General features: G+C 40.8%; 1 protein-coding gene across 1 annotated transcript in view; it reads left to right on the top strand.

Moving 5' to 3' along the window:
• The first annotated feature begins 8,478 nt into the window (after window positions 1-8,478).
• Window positions 8,479-19,323, top strand: part of LOC128383277 (NACHT and WD repeat domain-containing protein 2) — a 43,888-nt gene continuing 33,043 nt past the window's right edge. Inside the window, exons 1-3 of the mRNA XM_053342880.1 lie at window positions 8,479-8,493; window positions 9,458-9,629; window positions 19,086-19,174. Coding sequence (XP_053198855.1) covers window positions 8,479-8,493; window positions 9,458-9,629; window positions 19,086-19,174 — 276 coding nt within the window. The remainder of the gene's footprint in view (window positions 8,494-9,457; window positions 9,630-19,085; window positions 19,175-19,323) is intronic.

The raw sequence follows: 19,323 nt of genomic DNA, 5'->3' as shown, positions 1-19,323 counted from the left end.
ATTGTGGAGTGAGAAACAGCAACTACATTTTACATTATTTATGCTACATTTCCCGGTGGTTGCCTCTCTCGCACACACACTCTTTTGTTGTGTTTAAGTCAGTTTGCCACTTCCTTGCTACTTTTTGAACAAGTACTGTTTCACACTGAGCACACGCACACATCCCTAAACTCTGAAGGCTGATCCTAGGAATATGAAGAAAAGAGGGAAGACATTCTCCACTCTGCAGAGCGTCTTGGTAAAGTGTGATCTAATGAGGAAATAGTGAGGGAGCTAGCCTTCCCTTCCTATGTGTCACTTTCCCAACATAAACAGGCTTCACCCAGCTCACTGACGTAACATTTTTTCAGCACAATGTGACCACTTAGTCTGCAAAAAGAAATACAGCAGACCAAGACCAATTAGCACTGCTGTCACAGATCTCATGCAGTTAAAACTCCTATGTAATGCAGGCAGGCTGAATATTAACAGCAATCTGACATAACTATAGAAACCCACAGACTCACAATGTAGAAATACAGCATGAATGCCAAGTACTTGTTCTGGCATCTCCAAAGCGGTGTTGAATTGAGTTTTTGTCGCCAGGACCATCTCAGCATGTGTTGAACACAAGATTGATTGCATGATCCACAATATCTATTTGAAGCTATAGCCATGCTGGCAAATCATCTGTTTTCCAGTAATGTGCTTAAGGACACACAGCAATTGCTGTTATGAAAAGAAGTGTAGAGTTGACTTGTGGCCCTATCATAGAAATAATGTTCTTATCAACCACAAGCCCTTTTTTCAGTGCTGCAGATTCCTCTATGATTTGAACTGTAAGTCCAACCCAAATCACATTTAATTATCCCTCTTCATGTCAATGTGTTCTCAAAATTGTATTGTTAATAGTTTATTTATTTATTTGATTGACATTAGTTAGCAGGCTACTGGTGTTACACTGTACAGAACAAAGACAAAGTAAACAAACTGCTGTAACTGCACTTAAGTGCCATGTGCAGGTTTAGCTAAGCTATCTATCCAGATTGCTAACTGAAATTAGTTGTGCACTTTTCCCTGGTGAACATTGACTGGTGGTTAATTCAACAAGGTAAGGTGCACGCCAAGAGATGTATTCATGTTTTTAAGTTAGAAGGAAACATTAGCAGGAAAGCTAACATAGGTTGTTCCAAGTCTGTAGCTCTTGTGTAACAGGATGCTATCAGGCTCAGTGTGACCATCTACTGTATCCTAATAAGGTTTCCACCTATGTAGGCAGATGGTGAAACAGCGTTTTATCAAAATAAAGCAAAACTAGGTGGCACCATCGTGAAATCAAAAACGATTTACAGAACAGATACAGTATATCTATATAGTATGAAATCTGGAGTACACAAAAAAGGCTGTTTAATTTCAGTTGGACTTTAAAGGCTTTACACACACACACACACACACACACACATTGGTGTTTCTGATCAGAGCCCTGCTGCGGTTGAAGGTGGATGGAGGTGTGATGGGAGTAACAAGGTTGCCAAACTCAAAGCATTACCAAGCAAAGGTGTTACTAATCTCATTAACAATGGCCAGCATGCACAATACCAGGAGCCTAAAACTGAAGCAACTAAATGGAATCCAGCCATCATTAATTTTATTATCTCCACCTTCACTTTTCCTATTATGTCTGGTCAGAATGTCTTCTGTGAAAAACTCCTATTCAACACTCCAGAGTGTTACTTAATTTATGCATCCACAGGGATATAGAAAGCACCCTCTATTAATTACAATCATAATCCATATTCCCTTGTTGATCATGCCTTTGGTGTAAGCCTTCTTCAAAATGTCAGCACATGCATGTTTGCTTTAAAGTGAACAAGCTTCAAGGGTTCAGGAGAGCACACTTTAGTCTTGGGTGCCATAAAGCTGTGTCCCTTATGATATGTTGATGATAGTAGATGTGTTTATAGAAATGAGAGGGTGTATACGAGGTGTCATAATGACCACCCTGTCCCCTCACAAGAGATCAGTAACACACGATTAAACCTGTGCCAGGCAGTCAACTGCACTGTGCAGTGTGCACGCAGACAGTATGAGTGTATTCATGTGTATATTTATGACATTTGAGCAGCAGTCTTATACAGTAGTGCATAAGCTGGGCAGTATTCATGACTACAGCAAGATGCCAGGTTGAATGGAGATGGACATTTGGTAGCAATCAAATCATCCTATTTATTAGCTGAGGGTTACATGCAAGAGTTTCTACAGGAGATAAACTTCTGCATTAAACGAACAGGCTTCAGCTACTTCTCAAGTCCCAATTTACATTTAAATAGAACTAAACATAAAGGCTGAATCAAATGCTTTTCTCACTGTGGGTGTTCTTCGCACTCACGCATACTCTGCACATTTGTATTTTGTGTGTGTGTGTGTGTGTGTGTGTATTTGCTTGCATGCTTTGTGTAAATGTCTGTGTACATACAATACATCACATGGGGTTGTTTGATTGTTTAAGTCTGTATATCGCAATCACTACACCTTCAGCCTCACCCACTCGAAAGAAGGAAAACATAGATTCAAATTTACACACCAAAAGGTCAAAGTGGGAGCACATACAAAACTGCTAATTGCTGAGTGATGAAAAGTGCCATGGTTGATGTGGACACAAATAGCCAAAAATAACTGCAGTACTCACCGCTTGGTTTGGCAGAAAGGTAGCTGAATTGCATCTCACCCTCCTGGTGACCAAATATAACTACAGTGTCTTGGCTGGTGCTTGTTGTGGTGGAGGATTCACACTCTGAGGGAAGTTAGAAAGAGGAGGAGTAGGAGGTGATTTGTACATGTTGTGTAAAAGTCTGTTTGATTTTGGCTTCAAACCTTTAATGCTCAAATACTTATTATATTTTGGCTTTAAAAAATGTTGCCTTATTATGTGACTAATGATGAGGGAACGGGTAATGTAGTGTTCAGTATTGTCAAGAACACATCAACAGCAATGAGCACAATAGTTTCCGTTGAAATGTTATTTAAGTTTTAACAAATTTTATGGGAACATATTAGAGATTATACACTGCATACAGTACCAGTCAAAAATGTGGACTTACTTTCTCATTAATTTGAATTGGAAAGTGTTTTGACTGGTATTGTATATCATTGCTTTAAGATGCCCATTTTTATTTTTGTTTTTAATGCGTGAATTTGTCCCATCTGATCCCTGTTACCCTGAAGTGTTTTCATCAGCTGCTATGGCGATAGACAGATGGGTGACATGCAATAAGGGCTCTTGTCTGTTTCAAAAATAGGATGCGGCGGTTACATATATACTCCCTCTGATTTTAGCCGTGCCCATGGCGGCATGGCTCTATTGTTGGGATGGCAGTGTCTGTTGGCTCTCTTCCCACTTTAGTCCAGACTGAAATATAAAATACAAGAAAGAGAATGCAGCCTTAGTGAGTTTGGTGAGCTTTCTGACTTTTCGTCTAGTGCCATCAGCAGGTTGCCATTTATGGTTCTGAGGGAAATAGCTCAGCGATTACTGGGTGAATTGCCACAAATTTAAAGAGACATTTATGTTCCTTTGGTGCTTTTCAGTTTCAATTTTTAAGGTGTTCAATACTTAAGTTTATGGCATGCAAAAGCAAATGGTATTCCCATTAGCCTGAGTTGTACTTTATGTTTAGTGTTAATTAGAAAATGTTTGCATGCTGTTCTTCTTGTTCCTACAGTTGGATGTTTGAGCTTCACAGTGCAGAATAATAATATTAGCAGTATTTGTGACATCACTACTAGTTTGGCAACAATCCAGGTCCAATATTCAACTTACACAAATGTGATGTGGAAACTTGAGGCCTCCATTGTCATTGTGGACATGTTATCATGCTTATGGTAGCATTTAGCTCAAAGTACAGCCTCACAGAGCAGCTAGTGTCACTCAGTCTTTATTTTTAGGTCTTCCTGGTGAAGTGGAGACATAAATCGTGAGCAGCAGCATGACATAAATGCTGTATCTACCTTATATGGAAAAAATCTCCATCAGCCCTTAGTGCATCCATCTTTCTCACTTCACCTTAGCAGAGGACAAACTTTTTTTTATTTTTTTTTTATTTTTAGATGTATTAGCATATTTTCCCATTTCTGGCTCTGATTTTCATGCAAAATTGAAAATATGCATAAACCAGATGAATGGAAACATACTGTGGGTATCTTAAGATAGAGTGTGTGTGATTCCATAAATTATACTGTCAATACCACAGCTGACCATTGCACCAGTTTTATGTGTTGTATTCTTGCACAGTGAGATCCTGCTATGATGAATTTTTTCCCCCCACGAATATAAAGACTGAGTGTTTTATTTGACATTTTATGTGCTTGTGCTTTGACGATGTCACTGACACCTGTTTTCAAACCACTTTTGTATTTTCGCTGATCCCATATTGGGGGGGTAGGAGGTCACTTGTCACCTCTTAATCCTGTGTTTTCCTGGTGAAAGAGTGGAAGAGTGGGGAAAACTGTTGTTCTAGAGCTCTGATTGGAATCCTGTCTTGGCTAATAGTAGGATTATGTCTGAGTCCCCCCTAAGCCAGCACTGCCGGGTTTTTATTCAGTTATAGCCTGGGTATCTCCTGGGTTTTGTCATGAGAGTAGTGTTATCGGATGTGTGAACGTAAACATTGTCTGGAGGAAATATGGAGGAGGACAGATGCATTCATAGAAAAATACATAATGCACAAAGAGGCTGAAGAGGCTATATATACACATACACATATATATATATTTATTTATTTTTTTTATACGATCAAAGTATTATCAGTTGTATAGATTTTTCACTCATGAATAAACCCAGTGATTTGCAAGGTGCCAAAGTTAATCTACTTTGCATAAATAAATTGGTAAGCAGCATCTGTTCCTTCTACAATCCTGAAATGGAAGTCAGGAAATCAGAAAATTACCTAATTATTCACACATCACTGATAAAACCTTAACGTGTAAATGAAATTATAAAGTGTGCTCTTTCTTTTAGTTAAATAAAATGAATTATTTGTCACAGTAGGCTTTGTGCAAATGAATTGATTGAAATGATTCATTTGCATTTTGTGGTCTTGTGCTTTCTATGTTCTATTTGCTTTTAGAGTTGATGTAACTTTACTTTATGAAGCAGCTGAATTCGAGTTACTCACTTGTGTCCAATTAGCATCACAAATCCAGCTGCCCCGCAAGGTAAGAAGATAAGACAGTGATAGATGGTGATGGACAGATGGTTCATCAAAAAAAAAAGTTTTTTCTTTTTTTTTTGGGGGGGGGGGGGGGGGGGGGGGGGGTTGTTTTTTGAAAGTGTCTGCCCTTTTCCAAACAGTTTCTGACAATTCTGTGAAACAAAAACATCTGGCATGTCAGGTTAAAGCCTTCAATTAACTCCTTTTAAAAAATATTATAATAGAATGGATATTGATTTGATTAGGTTTAGTTAGTTGGTTGGTCATATCCTTTGTCTCAGTTATGATTTCCCACCATCAGTGATATAAAATTTAAAGGATATGGCTGGAAATGTTCTATGTTGTTCTTATTGTCACTAAATCTAGTGCAGAGCCAAAGCAACAATGAATGGATCTACTTACAAGTACTGCGTGTGTTTCCAAAGTCTGATATCTTACTCTTCTATACAGTAACCTCCATTGTTGTCCAAAAATGATTAAAAATCCCACTGGGTGACATGTGCTTTCACCCCACAGATGATGTTCATGGTTTGACTCTGCATATGAAATTTGTTAACAATAATAAAACCAGAAACAATCAGTAGCTGTACCCTTTAAAAAAAGATGTAATTGAAAGTATATGGCCATGTTTTATAAATCTTGCTCTCTTAGTCAACTAGAAAACTTTAAATTTCCATTTGAATAAAAGGAGTTAATGTAGTGGTACCAATGAGTAGTAAGCAGAAATAGACATCCCCAACTGTCTTCCCTGACTCCCACCCCCCCCATTCCTCTCCAGCTGTTTCGCAGACACAACCATCCATCACCAGCCATTTGTGGAGTAACTGTGTTTGTGTGTGTGGGGAAGTGTGCCAAGTGAACAGCTATTGTCTGTCCTTTGTGTCTGCGTGGTTCCCAGGTGACACATCGCATCTTGTCACCCGCAGTGACTCACATTAGCCTAAAGCGGTCTAGGATTTGGGTGCGTGGGGGCAGTTGGGGACACAAGCACACACACACACACACACACACACACACACATATACCAATAAACTCAACAACTTGCAATTACCGTTAACATGCTCGGATGCAGACACATGCTCAATCACTCCCCCAAAAAAGGTGTTTACACTCATTCAGGAGGGAAGTTGGGGTGAGATGTTAAATGATTTGGGGGCGGGGGGGAGGGGCATAGCTGTATGGTATAGCCATGGGACATGCTGGAGATTATACTCCACTATACTGGCCCAGAATTTCCAGCAGCACCCCTACTCATGCAAAAACACATTGCTCATCCTCCACACCACATCATGCTAACAAGCTGTGTAAAGTGCATCCTTCCATAAGACTGCGGTGCATTAATCCAGTGCAGGTGCATTCATGATTAACTGACTGGGGGATTATGAGAGAGAGAGAGCGGAACAATCAAGTAAAGAAAGGTCATAACACTGTTGGGAACAAGGCTCCCGTCCACAGTGCTCCGCTTGAGCTTTTCCGGAGTTTGAATTTGGTTTCTGGTGTGAGCTGGTGGCCCTGCAGGCTGCCTTAAAATGGGTCGGTGTAACCCTGCAGAGCCCTAGAATCATTGTCAAGACCTGCAGCAGAACAGTAAGTCACCCAGCACCTATTTACTTATATTACGTAAATAATGTGTTAAATTTGGCATTTCTGGTCATGTTAATGTGTCCTCTCCTTTCTCTGTAGACATATTGGGGTATGAATAGTCTGTGTTCGGTGTAGCCATGCTTAATGTGGTGAATAAAATAGAAAATACCCTGCAAGATTTTGTAGCTTCTTGCAGTTGTCTGTGCACATTTGGCCCATGATAGTTTTTATTGATTTGGAACAATGAGAACTATTTTGCCAAAAGGGTCAGTGTCTCTTCACAATTTTCTATCACTGTCTTTCTATTACTTTCAAGTGCTTCTGATGTATTCAATACAAGTTTTCTCTCTCTTTTCTTTGTATTCATTATCTGAGCTCTTCAGTATGTGAAAAGAGGAGACATGAGTGAAGCTGATAAGCATTTTACATCACTCTCAGATTCTTATTTCCATCTCCAAGTCTCTAAAAAACATCCTAGTATATAGCCTAAGACCTTATGTATCTGCCGCCTGATATTCTTATACGGTCATAACTTAAAAGCACTAGTGCAGACGCTGAACTTAAGGTTCAGCCGGCAGCAGACACTCTTCATCAGATTCAGAGGAATGCTTGCTTCTGCTGCCCTGGAAACACTGACACTGAGATGTGGTGGTGAGGGAGTAGGGGGGGTGGAGGGGGGATATATGGTTCAGCGTTTCCCCCTCACAAGAACAGCACAGTAATCAATTCCGTTTAGTACAAATCCAATGCACTTAAACTTCCAGCGCGAATAACCAGAGGCTGCAGAGCAGAGGTACATTTATCGATAAAGCAATTAATTCAAACCCCTCCTCCTCCTCTTCGTCCTCTTCCTCCTCCTGCTGCTCCCTCATCCTCGCAGGTAACGCATTACACGTTACGTATATATTATGTAAAAGGAATTTCTCTACTTTGGAAGCAGAAATGACCTCCATTGATTCTTTTAGCATTAAAGTTGAATTATTGCATCAGGATAGGAATAACTTTATTGAATAATCCAACTTGATTGTGTTTACTTGGTGAAAGGTGAAAGACTTTGTTACTCTTAGGTTAAAAAAAAAACAAGTAGTTAATGACACAAGCTGCTGCTGACTAGGCTGTCCACTACGATTTTTATAGGGACTGGGTGAGCACCAGTCTGTCTACTGGAGAGAAGAGAGAGAGAGACAGAGAGAGACAGAGAGAGAGAGAGAGCATCCACAGCTCCAGTCTCCTCCATCAAGTCAGACAGTGAGAGTTGGAGCACAACCGGATCTCCTTCAAAGTAAAGGAGTAACTTCTGGAGCACATACAGTGGTGAGTAACCAGTAAAAGATAGGATCAAGGATACAGGCGTGAGTATTCCTGTATGTTTACGACAGGGACTTATTTTGACAGTGTTTCCTTGTTTCTACGTCCAAGCTTTTTTTGCGTGCGTAAAACGGCCGGTTTGTTTTGAAGAGGCTTTCCGGTAGTCTTGGATTTATTATGGTCGGCTTCACACTCTCTCCATAGCTCTGTCAGAGCTCGGTCGGCTCGCAGAGACAGCAGGATGCCAAGGGGAGCGCTCCGACAAACTGCGTCCGTCTTACCGTCTCCCGTCTTACCGTCTCCCGGCGTTGTCTCTCGGCCACAGCAGCGACTCTGATGGGCGTTTTTACCTTCCCTTTACCGTCCATCACGCTTGGATATTTTCGGAAGCCACGAAATGAAGCGAATGAATGTGAGCAACAAGAAAAAGTGTGCTGTTGTTGTGCCCGTCTCCAGCATCACTAATAGTCAAGTCCTCTCTCTCTGTGTGGATGCGGTGCCTCAGTGATTGTAGTTGTCTGTTTTCAGAGGATTTTGTGTAGAGTTTAGTAGTGGACTACCAAACTTTCCCTTCGCTTTTTTGTTGTCTTTTTTCGAGGTTTTCCATCTTTGAAACAAAGATTTCAGGATAGACCAACTCCGGAAAACCAGCGACTCTGACATCTGCTCCCCGGCGGAATAACCATTCTTAGCGGTTATTCGCCTTTACAAGCATCTTCTCTTGGGTGGGAATACGACTGATGCTTGCCTTTGCTCGCCTTTTCCGAGTTTTGTATCGTCTCGTTCTGTTTGTCTGTTTGTCCCACAGTGGCATGAAAATTCATGAATGCGTCCAAGGACATGTATACAAATTACGCATGCACCATGACGGTAGTAGGCTGTGCGTAATATCCTCTTATTACATCCCTACCACACGAATGCAATAACAAACACGTCCAGTCTCATTCCTGTGTTTGGACAAGATTTGACAGATCCATCCTAACTTAACTGGTGTGTGTGCGTGTGTGTGTTTGTGTATGTATGCATGGGCGTTATGAGTATGGCAAGGTTGTCTATTGTAACGCTTAAACCTTGAATAAAATAAAACTACATCATTTTATAGAACCACAAAAAAAAGTTAAAACTGAAAACTAATTTTCAAAGTGATGTATTGAGCATTTTATTTCCCTTTGAATCCAGCCAATGTCTGTAAAAGTTATAAGTACATCAGGATGCCTTTGCCACAATTAACGCCCCATGTGTGTGAATGGATCAGGGGAATCTGCGCGCAAACATGCACGTCTGTCCATGTGCCTGCGTGTGTCCCCCTGGCCACGCTAAAATGCCCCTTCTCTCTCTCTCTCCATCTTTCTCTCTGTGTGTGTGCTTGTGTTCAGCCACGCTGGAAGTCGCCCCCCATGTGGCCGTCGGGAGTGGGGAGCAGGCAGCCCTGCCCGCGGGAGTCGGCGCTGCGCAGGGCGGCCATCAGTGGCAACATCCTCGCTCTGCCTCCGCATCATGTCCCCACCGGCCGCAGCGTCCGGGTCTACATCTGTGCCAACCCCGACGGTAAGCTTGACCTCCCCTTCCCCCCTCTACTACACACACATACACAGCCTCTCAAATGATACAAGACACTGGCTTTTTATTTTTGTGACTCATTTCAGGCTTTCAGTGTTATTTTTGTTAGATTTGTAGTGGAAGTTATTGTATTATGGTGCATAAGAATCTTATTGAATTCTTAAAAAAATGGCTACAAGTAAATTCATCTTTCTTTTGCAATGTAGACTCTGTGTCTAGTATTGATTAGGTCTAATTTGGGAGAGCAGCACTCTCAGATTATGATGCAGTCTATTCGCTAAGGCATTTATAGCTGTGTGACATTTAAAGATCTCCTTAACCTGGTGGAACTTCAATTAGGTTACATTACACCACATGACAAAAAATACAAGTCGGAGCAAGATATATCCCAATAACACAACCAAACAACAGATTGCTTTCGACACAGAGTGCATGGTGTGAGCAGAGTGCAAGACAGTTGGGTCGGGAGGGAGACACCCAGTTGCAGCTCTGTATTTGAATATGCCCTCTGGGTAAGTGGGTAAAAATAGGCTCAGTAAAACTGGAGTAAACAAGCCAAGGGAAGTAGAGTAGGCTATGAGAGAGAAAGAGAGAGAAAGAGAGAGAGAGAGAGAGAGAGAGAGAGAGAGAGAGAGAGAGAGAGAGAGAGAGAGAGAGAGAGAGAGAGAGAGAGAGAGAGAGAGAGAGAGAGAGAGAGAGAGAGAGAGAATGCCAGGATTTTAAAAAAGGGAGGTTTGTCATTTGTTTGCCCTCACTGAGCAAACTGTATGGACCCAAAAAACTAAAATTTAATACTAAAATTTAATTAACCTCAGATTATTGCACTATTATGACCCAATGAGATGGTGAAAAAGTCAAAGTCTGGCCTTGTTAAACCACCTGTGGCTGCCTCAGTCATTTAAACCATACAGTCACAGCACGAATTTAACGCTCCGATCTCCACGTGATGGAAAAAATGATGAGGGGGGCTATTCCAAGTAGTTCTTATCGCACCTTCGGCACTAATGGAAAGACACACACATCTCTGCCTGAGCTGTGAAAAGAGCTTATTATGAACTGCTGTTTCCGGAGAAGTGAGGTGCTGGGATCCAGTGCCACACATCTGTATAATGAAGCCATACTGTAGAGGTGCACACACTCTTCTCTGTCACACTTCAAACTGTGCACAGCTAAAATCACAGAGTTCACTTTTATTCTTGGCATTTCCTTTTGATCTGAATTTTGGAGCTCTCTCTTTCACTCCAGTTGAAGCTATAATGTACATCTTTCTAACAGATTGTTCTCAGATATTTTTTTTTTACACCTTCAAACTGTCTCACAAAACAGTTATTGGTATTGCACTTCTATAAAAAGGCATTCAGCTTACTGTTACTTATAATGTGGTCAGATCAGACTGCCAAACTCATTACATAACATGTGCACAACATCCATTCTCACTTCTCTTGGCTTCAGCAGCACCGTACTCATTATTCTTTGTATAATTGTAGTTATAAGACACCATAAGCATCATTACACTGTATACTAGAAGCTATAGTCTTGCTTGTGACCCAAAGTCTGGCTTGTATCTGCAACTCAGGGCATTGAAATTGAATGAGTAACCTTTTAATAATTTCCCAACATGCACTGCTATGGTGTCACTGAGCACATATTCACCAATTTCTGTCAAATCTAAAAAAAAGTGTAAACAATGTATGATGCAGAAAAAATGTTTTAAAGGAGTTGCTGCAGGTTGACAAACTTCCCCGCATTACAATTTAATAAATATATGCTGCGAATAACTATAATCCATTCGTAATAGTGTACACTTGAAGGGTGAATAATGCTATCTCCAGTGATAATCACACCACCATAACAGTATAACTGCACTTTTTTTTTTTTATTATTGTGTCTGTGCGGCTGGGGGAAGTCTCTGCTTTGATCTACAGCACGGTGGAGTTTTATATGCTCTCTGGTTATAGCGCTGGCTCTGCTGAATATACTGACCCTAATGCCCTTAATCAAAAGCCACAGACAACTCTGCGCCACACTCCCACTGCTCCACCGTGTTTGTTTGTGTCGTCAATATAAGAGGCATGACACACAATTTTTACAATATTTCAAGAAGTGCATTTCTTTTTCTCGGAAAGGGTCTAATAGAAGGGAGTGGGACTGAGATGTCAACACAGTATGCCGGATGCTGCGAGAGAAAAAGTTCACTCCACAATTCAGTGATATAGAGAGTACTAAAGTATTTTAACATGTAAGCCAAACAACTGATTTGAGTGGATTACATCTTCTCTCAGTTAATGAATCACTCAAGTTTGGCTCAGTTGGATGAGCGTGTATATGTGTGTGTGTGTGTGTGTGTGTGTGTGTGTGTGTCCACAGCCGATCAATTAAAAACTCAGCTATCTCTTCTTGCCAGTAACCTGACGGCAGCAAGCAACCAGAGAAACCAGAGAAAAATCCTAACATGATTTATTTTCATGTATTTGTGTGCATTATGCAGCCTGTCTCATCTGTCACTATACAAGTGCGCGTGTGTACGTGTGTGTTCATCCATATAAGCATATCAAGACAACTCCATTACCTTGTTGTAGACACCTCGGGGGCTCTGGCATCACTTGTGTGCTACAGGCACCTATTTGTATGCAAGCTATCACTTAAGCTGTTTAGAGTTGATAAAGGCACGAGGCCTTTAGGGAGGCAAAGCATAAAATCATCTACCCTTCCAACATACCACCATCAAGGCTATAGTACAGTATGTCACCACGGAGACCACTAATCACATTACACTTCACCCCTATATTTATTTGTTCTGTTCATCCTTTTTTCCCCTACATTGTGTTATTGGTTTTTAGCTCTGATTTCCATGATTCGATGAACTCTTCCCTTAAAAATCTCGCCCTAATCATCCACTTTTTGAATCGAGTCTGGTGAAAGAGAACAAAAGGAGAGAGTGGGAAGGATGACAGGGAGGACAGAGAGAGAGAGAGATGACAGGTGGAGAGACTGAAGGGTGGCTATTGTTTAATAAATTGGTTCTCAGGGGCCGGCGATTGCTGGATTTTTCGGACGAGCCTGGCCTGATTCTGCAGCATGTGAAGTTTATGACGCGTGCTAGTGAGCTTATTTCTCCCCTCTTGTGTCGTCCTCTGCCTCCTTGCCTCCGCTCTTCTCCTGAAGGGGGAGTGAGGAAGCTTACTCCGCCTAGTTTGGCAGCAGCTTTTCGTGACCTCTCTCTCTCTCTCTTCCTCTCTCTCTTTCTCCCTCTCTCTTTTCTCTTTCTGAGTTTTCCAGAGTGCTGTGGAGCATTTCAGCACCCGCAGGACGTCGTTCTAACAAATTCAGCAGTTGCCCTTGCACACTCGTCCAACTCCCTGGGTGTTCAAAGCGTTTGATGGAACACGCTGCAAAAATATTTCTTCAGGGAACGATGGCGATTGATAGCAAGCCCGCTAGATACACCTGAGTGAAATTACATACTGATTACCCACTTGTGACCAACATACTTTAATTAACCTCTATAAAACAAGTGTGGTTTGCAAATGGTTTAACTAATGGGAATTTTATTTTATGAGCACACCAAGAGCCCTGCTGAGATAGAGTTTGGAGACTTAGTACTGACAGCTGAGATTTTGAGATTAAAAATGAACACTAAATATTTCATTCAGTATATTCTTGGAGGATATATTAATTTCAAGAGTTTCTCAATTTTTCAGGCTATATTTAAACTTGATATAATGTGATGCTGAAAAAGATTCAAATCTTGCCAAACACCAAGTCTCAGTTTTCATTCTAACACTTGTATTATATTTATACATCTGTGTATCCATTTTGCTTCCAGTAATGCAGTAGTTTATTGACTAACTGGGAGGAGAAGTTTATTTTTCCAAACTTGAATCCATTTTTAATGATACTTTATCAAATTCATTTTCCAAAACCAAGCAGCTACTTCAAAAAATTACATTCATATTTAACACATCTTCCACACTTAAATTCTCCTGGAACTTAACAATAATTCATTTTCTTGATCTTCTATATCAGGGACACTGACAGAAATCAAATATTGCAATACAAAGATGTATCAACTTAAAAGTGACAGTTTCCATGATTAAAATAGAGAGAGAGAGACTAAATAATAGGGAATGATATGGCTATGAGGTCGCTAGTAGGGCTGTATAAAATAGATGCTATAAACAGCATGACTGAGAAACTAAATTAGATGTATTAAATCTCCTAAAACTGAAGAGAATGAGCCTGTTTTGCATCTGATTACACAACTATATCAAATAAGATTCAATACCCTCCAAACCTGCTTGTGTTAAAAAAAATCAAGCAAAACACCAGGTACCAACCACCTCATGTAAAAGAAGCCCTAAAATAACTCAAGTAACTGTCTAACCAAATTGATGATGCTGGTCTGACCAAGGCAGGAGATTGGAATATTAAACCCCTGTAAAGTACAAGATAACATGCACCCAGCATTCATGGTTACCTATTATACAGAGCAGAGCAGCTTACTTGACACATGAATAAAAATGCACATTGTGCTTGTAAATGTGAATATGCCACTAGTGGTTTTTGAGGCAACAGCTGTCAGCACAGATGTTACACAATGAACTCATATGCATTTTTATGTTAGTGGACTAACACTGCTTGGGTGTGCAACCACCGTTATGGTTATTTAATCAAACACAAATTAGGTGGAGAGAAAGGGAATTTCCTTATAGTATCTGTCCAGTCCAGTACTACCATTATTTACTATACAGTGTTTTAACATCTAGTATGGGCGGTGGCACAACATCCAGAGGCATCTGATGTCGATTTCTTTCTTTTCAGATTCAATGGTATTCAGATAACTTGTAGGTTTCCATGTGCTTAGGAAATGTTGGAACATCTGGCTTTTATGGATGGCTGATTTACACAGTAGCAATTTGCCTTCAGCATCTTCCAGGTCATCCGGTATTGATTTTGCTCACTGGCTGTGCGTTTGCATCATCGCAGGCCCAGATCTGCACATTAGAGGGTTTGTGTGGCGCACTTAATTTCATGGATGTTGTTTTTGTGTACAAGTCCTGTATATCTTCAGTGAGAAAGGTTTTAGATTCAACGTTTGGTCTTTTGTGGTCTATTCTGATGCACTGCAGGCTTAGTTTTAAAATTATTTTTCCAGATGTTCATCCTTTATGTGAAAATGCATTGACTAGTGTTACACAGGTTAACGTGCTGAAGCTGAGGAGCCAGATGCCTTTTGCTTGATAAATGGCAATTGACCGATTCATCCACGATTCATTTCATCCATAGATTGTATAAAAGAAATGGACGTAACATCCGTGACGTCACCCATTGGTTTGTGAACTGCTGCTTGGAAGCCAATAGTTTCGGATCTGGGCAGTGCCATCTTGAAAATTTCAGGTGCATGCCGGGAAAAAAAGAACACGGATTCTACTTATATGGGCATGAGGCGGAGTCATGGACGGAAGTATGGGCAGAGCCAACAGCCCTGCTTTATCATCAAATATAAAATCAGGGAGGCCAAAATTTCACAAATGAACATCATACTGCATTGAAGAAGGATTTAAACTTGCGATTGAGACCACAAACACATTTTGAAAACGTTTACTAAGGTTAGAAATCAAGTGAGAAGTTGGTGAATTCTCCATTGACTTGTATAGAGACGGAAGTCCTTTTGAACACAAAATGGTCGCACCCTGGTGGCCTTTTGATAGAATGCAGCTCTAAGTTATATCCGCGTTGGCCTCATTTCAGAGGACCGGAACTCCTCGCCTGGTTTCATCACTTATTTTAACAAATAACATCCTGGCTTCTTAACTACTAAGATATCTGTCTTTATGGATTTTAGTTATGTGTAGCATCCATACATGATATTTGATATTCTTTCGTATATTTGTGTTAGATTTAAAATGACAAGAGCTCTGTGACGTAATAGTTGGGTCTCCCAAATTGTAGACACTGTCTTGAAATTATTGTTAAATTATCTTTTTTCCCTTTCTGATCTTCCTTGTCTTTTATTCTGGAGTAATCAAAAAACGTTTTAGCAGGGCTGCAAAATCTGATCAACGTGACTCATTCTTTTACATTTAGCAATACATTTTTGAAAAGCTAAATCGCTATTAAATGATAGCTGATGGGTTCTGAGATTGCATTTTGGCTAATGCTTTCTGCCTCTTTTGCTCTCCACACGGATCATTTACCTGCATGCAACTGAAGCCCGCTCAAACGTAATTGGTCAATACTACATGGACTACAAATGGAAAACAGAACACTTCCGCTACCAAAATGTTGTCCTGTTGCCTAAAGATTCTGCATTCATGTGCAGATATCTGTTTGTAGAGATTAGCGTAACAGAGGCACCGTTTGTAAAACTGCATTAATGCTGTCAGCCACCACCAAAGAACTTCCATTCACCTCCATTGTATTAGTTGTGAGGCAGAATCTTCAATGTGGATATCTCAAAACCTGATGAACCAACTGTTTCAGCACCTCAGGCACACACTTACACGCTATTGCATCCATTTCAATGTGGATGACCACTGTGTCACAGCGTTGTTCTATTTGCTAAGACACTTGTCTTGTGGACTCTCGCTCTCTTTTAATCAGAGATCCCTGAGCAGTTGTGCATACCAAGTGGCTCTGGAGTGTCAGTTGGTGTAGCTTGATGAGAGCGGAGTGATTGCTTTGTCAGAGCCTTGTTGATGAGAGTCAGTTTGAGAGGGCAGCAGCAGAATGACCGCTGTCCACAGGAATGAAGGACCAGCTGAAGCAGTGTCAGTATAACTAACTTCATAGTGTGGTAATGGTTTAGCTTTTTAGCTTGTTAGGCACAGATATTGTACTGTAGTAGAGCTAGTAGTCATTCATCAAGTGAAAATACCAAACAATCCTTAGTTGCAGTTTTTCAAATGTGAGGATTTGCTGCTTTTCTGTTTCATTTCATGGTAAATTGGACAAAAGAAAAGTAATATGAAGACATTGTCTCAGACTCTGGCAACTTCTGATGTGCATTTTCACTATTTTCACCTATTAAGCAGTTAATTGGAAGAAGAACCAGGAACATTTAGCTGTATTTCTCTGTATAATTGACTACCCATGAGTTACCTAAAGGAGAATGGAGGGAAAAAAAGAGAGCTGACAGTACATATCTACAAAGAAAGATAGATTGGTCGGCACTATTGAAATAAACAGATTGGAAAATTGGAGGGAGGGACACACACAGAGACAAACAGGGCGAGTGTAACATCTAGTCTTTGTTCCTTTGCATGTGGGTGTGTACACAACAGAAACACACATACGTCAGGCTGCCATAACTCATCATCGTCCCACAAAAAAAAAAAAAAAAAAAAGAGTAGGAAAAAAAAGAAAGAGAGCGAGAGAGGCGTCTTGCCGTTATCAGCACAATGCAAACAACAACACAGTTTAGTCTGTCAGGTCACATCGAGACACAGTACAGTGAGATTCATTTTGGATTGCGCTTCCTTTCTACCTTTCAGCACTTCCCAAAAACAGATAAACAGGTTTAATCTTAATTCAAGAAAAAAACTGCTATTTTTGCAGATAAAACGCCACCTGTGTCACCAGAGGATATTCTGCATTTATTGTACAGTAATGCATCAGTGATGGAATGAGATGAGAGCTCCACTGATGCAGCAACTGCCATTTATTTCATTTGCATACTATTATAGCCATTTGGTTTTGATATGACATTTTGCTCGGGTAGCTGTGGGCGGATACATGTACGGTCAAGGCCCAAAGCTTTACTAAATATAGATGAGGGAAAGATACGTCAGACTGAATTTGCGGGCTCCTCTACTCACGCCGCGTATGACACGGTTAACGGCTGAGGGGCTATTCATGCGCCGTCCACCATGTGTGTGCTCTGTGCGCACATATGTGTGCATGTGCAACACGGCTACTTTTGTCACACAGGCCTCTCTCTGTTGGGCATGTTCTGTTTTTAACAATCCATCCACACCCTTCAGAAAAAGCGAGGGAGAAAGAGACTGGGTCTGTCCAAATAAATTACAGTAACCATTTGGAAGACAGTGAAAAAAGAGAGGAGAGGAGGAAAGAAAGTGGGACACAACAACAAGCCGTGGGCACTCACTCTGTGACACTCTGACTGTCCAATATGATCACTGCCTTTGTAATGCTGCATTATCCCACATTCTTCAACAGTGTGTGTCAGGACTGGCTCTTCTATGCAAATGAGTATGAAAACCAAGGGCATATTAAAATATTATAGGCATGTACAGTACCAGTCAAAAGTTTGGACACACCTTCTAATTCCATTTAATGAGAAAGTGTGTCTAAACTCTTGACTGGTACTGTACATTGATCTGGTGCTGGCTTTAATATTGGCATGAATACAGACATCCCAACTCTCCCGGAAGTTCTGGGAGTCTCCCGCATATTAGTCAGGTCCTTGATACCCACAAATGAGACAACAATCTTCGGGAATCTGGATCAAGCAAGCGTATGCTGTAGAGAGTGACAGCACATGTGTGTTTGTGTGACTATCAGTGCAGCATGCGAAAGAGCAAAGTGTCCTTATAACGCTGTGTCCTTTCCCCCACCCTAGAAAGGACCTCCCTGAAATGACTTTTTGCAGGTTGGGATGTCTGTGAATAATATAGGAGGTCAAATGATTAGTTGATCAACAGAAAATAGATTTCAGACCATAGACTATATCGTTGTATAGACATCGTTGGTTTGCATTGAAGCTCAGAGTTGCTAATTATCTTTGCCGCCATCTCTTCCATTTGAAGCCAGGGACTTCCAAATAAGGAGTGCAGGGTGTCGCCTTTCATGCTCTGGAAAGCTAATGCTAGCTCCCGGGAACACTTGAGCTAATGTTCACTACTTTTGCTAAATTGCGCAAACAAGGCAGGTATCATAAGTCATTATTAGGTAAGATTAAACTTGATGAAATATTGCCCCTATACCTACTGTATATCTCTCTGCAAAGCCTGGTGTTTTTCTAAAGAAGTGGTTCAACATTTTCGGAACTACACAAATCTTTCTAGGATGTACAGTCGAGAGGGAAGATAGGTGCGACTCTTATGGCTGTCGTTGTTGTTTTAACATTCTTGTTTGCTGGTATCGAGGGCTTCAGTGGTGTTGATAGGCCTATTTTTGAACTTTGCAATCGGTTTCCCCCTGCTTCATCTTTATGCTAAGCTAGGCTAATCACCCACTGACACTAGCTCCATATTTAATACAACGGCAGTATCCTCTCATCTAAACCTCAGAAAAAAGAGATAAGCATATTTCCCAAAATGTTGAGCTGTAAATCTCTCCCTTTTATTGAACAAGCCATCTAACCAATAAAGACTCATAACAGATTCTCCACACATTGCTCATATTCACATGAGGATTTGGAGCTTTTTTTTTTTCTTTTTTAGAACAGAATACTTTAATATGCAGTTTTCCTTTTGTTTCCAGACACAGAGGCGGAGAGGAACGCACTGAAAGAGCACGTCTACCCCAAACTACGAGACTTCTGCAGGGAGAACTATGGGATTGAATTCCAGGTAACTGGCTCATTTCCCTCTTTTCTACTTTCACGCTTCCTTTGATTTTTCTTCATGTCTTACTTTCCCTCCTGCTTCAGAGTCCTGTAACTTGCACAGCAGTGGTTTGCCAGTATTGACTGTTAAGTGCCTCCAAACCTACATCGTGG

The sequence above is a fragment of the Scomber japonicus genome, chromosome 22 (assembly GCF_027409825.1).
Source record: "Scomber japonicus isolate fScoJap1 chromosome 22, fScoJap1.pri, whole genome shotgun sequence".
In the NCBI taxonomy this organism is placed as follows: domain Eukaryota; kingdom Metazoa; phylum Chordata; class Actinopteri; order Scombriformes; family Scombridae; genus Scomber; species Scomber japonicus.
The sequence above is the reverse complement of the archived record's forward strand: the minus strand, read 5'-3'. Positions and strand labels throughout refer to the sequence as shown.